The sequence below is a fragment of the Trachurus japonicus genome, chromosome 19 (assembly GCF_045865225.1).
Source record: "Trachurus japonicus isolate A0001 chromosome 19, Traja_1.0".
Taxonomy (NCBI): domain Eukaryota; kingdom Metazoa; phylum Chordata; class Actinopteri; order Carangiformes; family Carangidae; genus Trachurus; species Trachurus japonicus.
This window is the reverse complement of record NC_140925.1, coordinates 22,833,425-22,843,930: the sequence shown is the minus strand read 5'-3', so window position 1 is coordinate 22,843,930 and position 10,506 is coordinate 22,833,425. Positions and strand designations below refer to the sequence as shown.

The 10,506-nt window shown below is 43.4% G+C and overlaps 1 protein-coding gene across 2 annotated transcripts in view; it reads right to left on the bottom strand.

The window, feature by feature from the left end:
- Nucleotides 1–286: 286 nt before the first annotated feature.
- The window catches only part of capn15 (calpain 15), a 43,318-nt gene continuing 33,098 nt past the window's right edge, over nt 287–10,506 (bottom strand). For both annotated transcript variants that reach the window (XM_085762453.1, XM_085762452.1), the window contains exons 8-12: nt 9,425–9,586; nt 8,493–8,728; nt 7,568–7,737; nt 5,452–5,630; nt 287–3,654 (exon numbers count right to left, since the gene is read on the bottom strand). In XM_085762453.1, coding sequence (XP_085618579.1) covers nt 3,477–3,654; nt 5,452–5,630; nt 7,568–7,737; nt 8,493–8,728; nt 9,425–9,586 — 925 coding nt within the window. In that variant the 3' untranslated portion in view covers nt 287–3,476. The remainder of the gene's footprint in view (nt 3,655–5,451; nt 5,631–7,567; nt 7,738–8,492; nt 8,729–9,424; nt 9,587–10,506) is intronic.

Here is a 10,506-nt window from a genome sequence, read left to right as displayed (position 1 = left end):
CAGTAAACAAGTGCATGTGCAGATGAAAAACCACGTTTGATATGTAAATGAGTTATCCTTTCATCCCACTGTTTTTCTTCTTAAATATCGGCAGCTTGAAAGCTTTGACTTCCTCTTTTTATTCATCAAGTGCAAGAGTCTGAACAGAAGAGAAATCTAAACTCATTTAGATTCGACAGGTCTCTTTGTCAGGTCCATTCTGTGAGTCACACACTCTTTGTTACTGTATAATAGATGGAAAATCGAATGCGGGAAACATTTGGTTTTTAATAATGACAAACATTAGTTTTTAATTTAAAAAAATTTATTTGGTCCATTGGAACCTGAGATTGAAAATTAAACATACATATGTTTGTACACATATATTCATATCCCTCCCCCAGAAAAGATCAATAAAATATATCTCACATTCATCAGAGATCCATTTTTTCAGCATTAGGTTTCTTCTTTTGTTTCTACTATCATACTTTTATTTTTTTTTTACAACTTTAAAAGGGTCAGAAGATTTTTTTTCTCCATTTTTTTTATAATAGTTTGTGTGGCTTACGTTTGCAGTCTGTACAATTTACAAGGAGGAAACCAGACAAAGGAGAGGAGAGGAGAGAAAAGAAGGCGTTGTGTTGGTTGCTCTGTCAAGGACCAGGTTCTCCCTGGTCTGCAGCCTCTTCAGCAGCAGGGGGCGCACCTGAAGCACAACAAGAGTCCCCACTATTGCTTCACAGAAAGAGGAGTGGGCTCACAGGACACAAGCAAGAGCCAAAAATGACATTTATGACAAAAAGAGTTTAAAAAAAAACAAACAAAAAAAATCTCATGTGAATGTAAAGTGATCCAGCAGTGACACTGAATTCTGAGGTGCCTCGTCTTTGCAGGTGTTTCAGTGCAGATTTCATTCCCCATCAAGCTAATCCCCTCTGGGCTCAAACTAAAGCCTTAACACATCACATTCCTTTATCTGTCATTCATCAGCTCAGTAATCAACAGTATTCATTAGACAACAGGCCTGCAAATCACTTACACAAATAAATTAGACGCTATACTCGACAGCTGCTCGGCTGCGGCGACACACACACACGCACTCACTCACTCACTCACAGGACAAACAGACAGTCTGAAAAGTGGTCATTACACATCGTTTCTTTGGAAAACATATTTACACTTTATTTCAGCTCAAGGTTTCTAGAAGAGAAACGTCAGTGCTGTGGTAGTTTATCTCGCAAGAGTGTCCTGAAGACGTGGTGAACGTGGACACGGTGCTGCCGTCGACCCTCAGCGGGGACGACGCTCATGAGATGATGCACTTGTTTGACTAAAGGTCGCTGAGCTGAATCATCTCACCGAGGAACAATATTCTGACTCAGAAGCGTGTGGATGTGAAGAATTAATTTTTCCAACCAAATAAAAGAAAATTATTCACCGAACGAACGAACTCCCTCCAGGGATTTTGCTTATCAGCTTTCAAGTTTTTCCCATTTCACTACAAAATAGTAAGACATCAACTTGTGACTATAGTACCGCATTAGTTCCCCCACTCTCAATGATAAAACATCTACAGCATGTTGCCATGGTGAGGAGTGAGAGATTCTTAGTGACAGAGGAAAGATGGCTTTGACAGGGGAGAAAGTGAAAAGAAGGAGTGGGCAGGGCCTTAAAAGCCGTGGACAAAAAAAACAAAAACAACATCCTTATAAACCATGCAGAGAAAAGCTAAACTATTTTCTGTGTCACAACACGTCTCAGGGGTTTCTTCTCTCTCTAGTTCTGTGTTTGTGCGCTATGACAAAATGGTAATTTGTTATTACGCGAGGACTCTGTGCTGTCGCTAATGTGCTGTCGGTGTATTCTTGTGGGAGGACGGCCCAGATGCTCGTGCTGCACCCAAGCAAACAAAAGTGGTCCCTGACCTCCCAGAGTAAACTCAGCGGCTCCTCTTAAGAACTCCCCTATGGCAAACTGACTGTTCAAACAGCCAGTAGCTCCTCTAGCACTCCCTAAGTACACTACAGTGGAAATCGACATGCTGGCAAACGGCTCAAGTGTGTGTGTGTGTGTGTGTGTGTGGGGGGGGGGGGGGATGGACAAATACTCATTGACCATCTGTACCGAAAAAAAGGAATCAGTCACAATCACAAGGATGCAAGACGCGACATTAATCCACTCTCTGTGATGTCTCGTGTTCAGATGTAAACTAAATTGCTCAGTTGGATGTGGAAAAGGCAGCGCGCCTGAAGCTGATCATGTGATCGCTCACCCCCACCGCTTAAAACCCCTAACACAGGCTGAGTGAAAATGAATAAGAAAGCAAAAGAAAGAGGAAAATCAGTGGTTGTTTCTCTGTGGGGGGGGGGAAACAGAAACAGTTTGGTTGTCTATCAAAGCACCAGGATGAGAATTCTATTATGTGCCGGTGCTTTTCAAGATAAAAACCTCCTCAATCACAACAATACTTTTCTACACCGCAGCGCAGCCGGTAAGTGGTGACAAACAACGGCGATACAGAAAGATGCTATTCCAGCTACCGTCCACCTGCCATCCAATCAGCTTGAGGTTTTTTCGCTTCATCTGGCTTTTTACTACACAAATCATGAGTTTTGGTCCTGAGCAAGAAGAGCACTAGACAGCACTGCTGTGACAATGGAAGGTGGAGACGCACAGTACTGATGAATGATGGCTTTTTCTACGACTGCAAAAAAAACAAAAAACAACACAAATATGGACAGCGAGACGGCAACAAGGGTCATGTATAAAACACATAAGACTGATACAGACAGGTGTACTGTGTAAAATAAAATTTAAAAAATGAGTAAAAGGTGGAGTTGGGTTTGGCTCATTGAGTACCATGTTGAGGGCCTGAAGTGTCCCCCCTTTGTTAGCTGTCTTTGTGCGCGACGTGAAGGGTGATGGTGGTGGTGGTGTCTGATCGTTGCAGGTGATTGGCTCATAGGTTGTGGGCCGGCAAATGGCTCAGTAGTTACAGCACTCCACCCTTACAGCTTTTGTGAAGCACATTTTTGAAAGCGGGTTCATCTCCAAGCGAACGAAAGCGAGGGCTGACATCTGTTCCACATACAGCGCTTGTACCAAAAAAAAAAAAAAGAAGAAAAATCTCTCCAGAATTTAAAGTAGTCTGAAGTGGATCCTGGTGAATCATTGTTTTGCGAGTACGTCTTCCCTCATTTCATCCTGACATGGCACATCCACTTGGCAAGGGGGACAGGGCGTGTGAGGGCCGGATGAAAACTTCAGCATTTATGGAGCATTAGGAAGAGAGCACAGAAATGCTGCCCATTCATGCTTTACATTCAGGTGTGTGTTCATCCAATAAAAAGACACACAAATACACATCTTTCTCTGTGTTTTTTTTTTTTTTTAGGGCTGCACACGACACTCGACCACCCTGGCCTGCTTTTTTCCAGTGGTCTTGACAGTTCATTGGATTGGAGTCTGTGTATGTACAAGGGGGAATTGGGCGGTGGTCATAGCGGCCTGGGCCGGTGCAGGCCGTCAATGTCCGGGGTCAGCTGCGGGCTGTGGGTGGCTTTAGTCGGGGTCCAGTCTCCCAGAGAGGCCTGGGCGGCCTTGCGGTGAGCCAGGCGGTGGGTGATGGAGAATCCAGCGTTTCCTTCCAGCTGTGAAAGTACAACCAGCACCTGCCTGCAGGGGGAGACAGAGAGCGTCGCAAAAAAAACACTGAGCTGCTGAGACACCTCCAGTTTGGGGCCTTTTCAAGTCAAGGACATGTTGAGCATTCTGAATATGAATATGACGCTCTTCAGTTGTGAATTTAGTATGATGCAGTAAAGTAAGGGAGTGTACAAAAATACTATTACATTACAAAAAAAGAAAGCCCTCCACATTATAATGAATATTTTCTTTTGAAGCCTGTCTTTATCTCTCCTTCAAGGTGTAACTTTTTTTTCCTTTTCTTTTTTAAATACATTTTATGATCGAAAACTGATATTAGATATTTGGTACCAGCCATTCGAACGGTTTTCTGGCCACTGCTGATCATTTTCATTAAGTCCCTAAACATGCAACAGATCTGGGAACTCATTAAAGGGATAGTTCACCCAAAATTCAAATTTCATTATCTTTCATTATCTACTCACCCTCATGTCGACTAAGGTCGAGTCCTCCGTGCCTTCTCTGAGTTACAGCGGGGCTCCGTGCAGCACTGCATGTCCATATGATGGTTGAGAATGGGGCTCACTTTTCTTCGTTCAGAAAGACACACCAAAAAACACCCAAATACCTCCATACTGCTCGTCTGTAATGTCCCTCTTGTATTGAAGCCCCGACATGAGAAATTGTTCCGGAAAAAAAAAAAAAAAAAAATCTATATTTTAAGCTTGTTTGTAGCGGAAGCTCCCAGCACTGCTCTTCCTGGTCTGTCCAAATCTTGCGCGATTTGCACTGACGCCGGCGCAAATCGCAAATAATTTTTTTCAGAACAATTTCTCATGTCAGGGCTTCAATACAAGACGGACATTACAGACGAGCACTATGGAGGTATTTGGATGTTTTTTGGTGTGTCTTTTTGGACAAAGAAAAGTGAGCACCATTCACAACCATCATGTGGACATACAGTGCTGCACGGAGCCCCGCAGTAACTCAGAGAAGCCACAGAGGACTCTGAAACTTCTCCCAGCCCTTAGTCCACATGAGGGTGAGTAGATAATGAGAAATTTGAATTTTGGGTGAACTAACTATCTATAACTATCTAACAGTTGCTCACAAGAATAAGAGCTAGGATTAGAGATAAAATATACAGTAACAATCATCTTATTCTAAATATGATCACCAAGCAGCTGCATACTTTATTAAAGTGATTAATAGTAACTAAGAATAGCAGAAAACAAGACTGATAATGCAGGTGTGAGTTTTTATCAAGTGATTCGACACAATGTTCTTATTGCGAAAAACGACAATGTTCTCATGCTTTGTGACTTTTTACAGTTTCCTATTATGCGGCACATAAGTGTGAGAGGGTAAGGCCGTGAATCAGCGTTAATGTGCAGTAATGTGTCTGAAACCTTCATAGAGTAGACGTGCAAAGAACCTCAATTCAAGGAAAGCTAACGATGTGTGAACAGCTACATCATGCTCCATTCTGTAGGTGCGTATCCACCCATTAAATCTTCAAATCTTTAAAGGGCAGTGTAATTTGGGATAAACAGAAAACAAAAGCAGCTACGTCTTGTGCCGGAACCAGCCTGAGGAAGATTATTAAGAAATGTAGAGTGCAAATCCCCTGGGATCACTGCGTTTATACTAGTGTGTATGTGTGTACAGATATAATCGTCTAAATGGGTGGATGTTTGCTGCACCTGTACCGAATGTTCCCAGAGCATTTAATCTCTCCACTTGTTATCTATTCATGTGATTCCTAACGAGGCAAAATATAGCTCTCCTAGGTGTGTGTGTGTGTGTGTTGTGTGTGTGTGTGTGTACCTGTGCAGGGGTGGTACGCTGTCGATGGTCTTGAGGCTGCCGCGTGTCGACACCACGTTGAAGCTGTCAGTGCAGTCGCAGGAGACGTGGAGGTAGTATTTGGGGTGGCGGTTCTCCACCACCACGATGAGCCCCGCCCAGCCGTGGGTCAAGTAGTAGCACGTCATGCCTTCGCGGCCCTGAGAGGAAAAAAAAAAACAAAATCGTACAGATGTTCGTCGTACTGGAGCGATGTTTACGATGCCTATAGGCGCACGTGTTGTTACAGGTGCAGTCAGGAAGCTCAGCTCAAGGTTTAAATCATTTATTGCAACAATAATCCCTTCAGGCCCCCTGCAGAGCTTAATTTTCACACATTTTAAATGCTAATAGACACAGAGAGTGACGGGAGTTAAAGTGGCTGAAAGCAGGTGGTGGTGTCATGGCAGGGCTGGAAGGACTGATTATTTTAGCTGACAGTGATTTCAGTGGGGTTGGTAATGTTCTGCATTTCATTTCATTTAACTGAAAAAAAAAGACATGTGATCATGTTTACATGTTCTTTTACATGTGGAGAGCATGGGGCCTCATCATAGTACAATGTTCCATTCATGGTTCATTTTGCCTTCCCCTAAAAGAAAATTGCAGCTCATGCAATTTGGATCTTGCACCTTGATTAAAAAAAAATCATAATATTTTGATTCCGTGCTCTCACCAGTGCTACTGTATGTGAAGCTCCATGCAGATGAAATCAGTGCTAAATTGACAGAAGAACCATCTAGTGTTACTGATAATCATATCTAACAGCCATAGACAGGGTTCCGTGAAGTAAAAGGAATTTTAATAAAGACAGACAATAGAGAAGTTCAGACTGTAACATCAGTCGGTTTGTGTCTCCTACCAGCTCGAAACTTGCGGCCATATTGTGCTGCTTTCCCTCCAATTTAGGAGCATTCTGGGGTTTATATTCTATATATAACTCTCTGCATGTGTTGTATGCCCCAAGCTGGTGTAGCTGAAGAGAACAATATTTCTTCTAATAGCATAATCAGTGCACAGTAACTTTTTTTTCTCCCTTCATACCTCATGGTGACACTGCGTTCCTCTCTATTGAGACGATCTACAGAAAGACTGCTAGATTTCTGCCAGTGAGACAGAGCAGAAAATAAATAAATGAAATAAACCTTCATCTTTTTGATGAACTAACACCAGTGATTTGACACTGATGTTTTCAGATTCTAACTACATTGTTGTTGCTTTGAAAAGGTAATATCAGTATTTTATCCAGCAGTACTTCTTCATAGTGTTGAATCGCTGCATTTTGCATTTACACCAGCGACTCTCTCTGAAGGTGAGATGACTTTCATCTCTCATGCTGTGACCGCTGATCTCTCTTTTGGGGCTTGTAATTGTAATAAAGTTAATAAGAGTGCAGCTAAACTGCTTCAGCTGCTGTCTTTTCACCTCACTAACATTGTCTACGAATCCCACTGTAACTGCAGAAACAGCTGTCAGCAGGACGTGTATATTTGTGGCTTGTTTTTTCGTTGACTCAGGACTGGTTCAATTATTAATTAATATCAAAAAAGTATGTGTGTTTTTTTTTTTAATCCATTTTGTTAAACACAAGAAGTGTAGTGGCTGCCATGCCCTCCTGAGCACCTGGCCCACCGGCCATGGGAGATGAATTCTTGGAGAGCTGAATGATTTAACAAAGATGATCTCCAGTGTTTAAAAAGCTTTGTCATCCTCTAAAATACCAGCCGACGTGACAGCACTTTTAGGAAAAGCGCTGTTCAGGGGAGCAGGAATAATTTGTTTCTTTTGGTGTTAGGTGTGTGTGTGTGTGTGTGTGTGAGGGGGGGGGGGGTTAGATAATGTGCACACACTTGCATTTGTAAAAGGCAAAATAGGATTCGGGGCTCTGCTGAGGAAATCTGAAGTGTTATCTCAAAGTGGCTTACAGAGCCGCAAGTGTTCTCCAGCTTCACAAGCGTATATCATATTCAAAGATGAAACTTGTTTGTGTGCGTGTGTGTGTGTGTGGAGCTAGATGGGAGGACAGGGAGATGAAAGCAAGGGAGTGAGGATACAGTAACACGTGTACCGCTCTTGTTCTGCAATCAGCTCGTCTCACCTCGTGTCTCTCCCCTTTGTTTTCTGTGAGGAGGATGATAGCATCAGCCAGCGTGGTGGCGGTCGCCTCCACCTGCTCCACCATCACCTGCCTGGAGCTGTAGATGGCCAGGATGTAGCCGGGGAAATCCTGGCTGGGTCGCCGCGCCGTTCCACTGGTGGGGCTGGAGACTTTGGGGGGGGGGGGGGGACAGACAGCGATGTATCAGACACAAACTGAGGGCTTCTGTTAAAGGGATAGTTCACCCAAAATTCAAATTTCACTCATTATCTACTCACCCTCATGTCGACTAAGAGCTGTGAGAAGTTTCAGAGTCCTCCATTCCTTCTCTGAGTTACAGGGGGGGTCAGCGCAGCAGTATTTGTCCATATAATGGTTGTCAATGGATACCAACTTTCTTCGTCCAAAAAGACACACCAAAAAACATCCAAATACCTCCATACTGCTCGTCTGTAATGTCCCTCTTGTATTGAAGCCCCGACATGAGAAATTGTTCCGAAAAAAAATTAAATAAGTCTATATTTTAAGCTTGTTTGTAGCGGAAGCTCCCAGTGTCTCGGTTCACTGCTCTTCCTGTGTCAGTGCAAATCTCGAGTGATTTGCACTGACCGGCGGAACAATTTCTCATGTCGGGGCTTCAATACAAGAGGGACATTACAGACGAGCAGTATGGAGGTATTTGGATGTTTTTTGGTGTGTCTTTTTGGACGAAGAAAGTTGGTATCCATTGACAACCATTATATGGACAAATACTGCTGCACGGACCCCCCCGTAACTCAGAGAAGGGACGGAGGACTCTGAAAATTCTCACAGCTCTTAGTCGACATGAGGGTGAGTAGATAATGAAGTGAAATTTGAATTTTGGGTGAACTATCCCTTTAAATGACGAGTAAATATTCATCAACATCTGCTTCTGTGCACCCACTCGGCGTCGTTGGGCCTCCCGTCCCACTGACGTTCATCTGCCAGTGGTTGAAGGCGCAGCAGACGACGGCGTACTCCCCCGGCTCCAGCATCACGTCGCAGCCAACGAACTTCTTCACCGCCCGCTTGCTGTGGGCCAGCAGGCGACCCAGGGTCAGCTTGTTGCCGCTGCCGAGGGAGGCGCGGAACACCATGATGCACAGGTCCAGCAAGTGGCTGTCGGCCGTGTCGGAGCGCCTTGGGAGGGAGAGGAGATGTTGGAGTAAAGAAAATAATAATCTTTTCAGTTCATGTACGCATCTGACCAGGCTAGGACTGGTCCAATAGCCTGGTCAGATGCTACATGAACTGATGAAGCCTCTTGGATGAGAGGTGAAACGTCTTCCTAGACAAATAACCAAGTCCAGTTGCTTTCGATTTAAATTTCCTGGAGATAACTATGACCTGGACAAATGAGAATATTCACAGGCTCCTTTCAAAGATGTATCGAGATTCTTAATGGGACGATTCTGTCACATAATCGATTTTTAAATTCAAATAATTCATTCAAATTTGACTGATGTTGTTCACATACACAGAGACAGTGATTTTCTTTTCATTTTAAAGCACAATGCCAAGATTTACATTTTGTTTTTGAGAAATTAACAAGTGCACCTTTAAGTGTGTTCAGACTCTAAGGGAGCTGCTGTATTGTGGAAATGCATTAAAAAGATATTTTCTATTTTATATTATGTAAATAAAAAGTTATCATATTTATTTGGCTATTTATGTTAATTAATGAAAAAGCCATGAAAATTGAGGATGTGATGCATCGAGATCGTAATGAAATTGAATTGTGACGCCAGTGCAGATGCACACCACTAGAAAGGAGGGGAGGAAACAAAAAGGAGGGGGTGGGTGGGGGGCTAAAAGCTGTTTCCTTGATGAGCGTACCTGCTTCCCTCCTGGAAGAGAGCAAACTCCAGCGCCGTCCTCTCCAGCACGGTAAGAGCTGTGACAGTGACCGGCCCGCTGGCCTTACTGGGGAAGCAGCCCTGTAGCCGCACCTCCTGCCAGTCTGAGTGGATCTTACAGATGTCCACCGAGTCAAAGTACCTGTGGGAGGAGGAGGCAGAAAGTGGAGAGTGTCTTTTAGCCTATATACAGTATGACATCCAAAAAATAAGTCTATGCTCCCAGTGTATAAAATCCTATTTCCTCCTTTCTCCTGTCATGAGCCAAGTCTATTTGTATGCATCACAGGCACCTCCTAAACATTAGCATAGCCTCTGTGGGTGCTGCTGTACAAACACCATTTACCTTGCTAACATATCAGACCTCCTCCTTCAAAGACAAGAGTCCCCGAGAGAGCTTCTGCTCCTCACTTTCAGTCTTTTTCCATTGTTTCATCACTTCTTAACCCCACTCTGACAACTGTCTTACATCTCGCTTTTGTCTTCTTGACAATGGAGAAGAACAGAGAGGAAGAAGTAGAAGGTATGCTGAGGGTTTCAAGGTAGATTTTGATCACTAGAGACGAATGTCTGGCTGCTGAAATCTTTTGTTTCTTAATGTTTTGTAATAATCTTTTAGAAACGCTATGAATAATCAGACAATTTCTCATTTGTCCACTTGATGCATATTGATCAATATAGGGGTGTAAAACCTTTTTTTTCTTTCTCCACGCTGACACAAGCCTGGGCAGTCACAGCCTGTGGGTTTGGCGTATAGAAAAAAAAAAAAAAAAAACTGAGAGATTATTTCACTGTCAGGGAAAACGACAAACACCCAGAAGACAGATGGGATTGTCATCTAGCTCAAACACATTTTTCAGGTTGGAGTCGTTCAGGAGGACAGCCACATTTTGTTCAGACACGAGCGACCTGAATAACACACCGACTAACACATCATTTATCCTGGGCTGAACCTACTGACCTAGTAGACTAGACAGCACTCATCAGACAGTTTGCCAACAGTAAGAAAAAGAATAAACATTTTCTTAGTGAGTTCGGCTCTGTCTTTGAGTTCACTTTCTG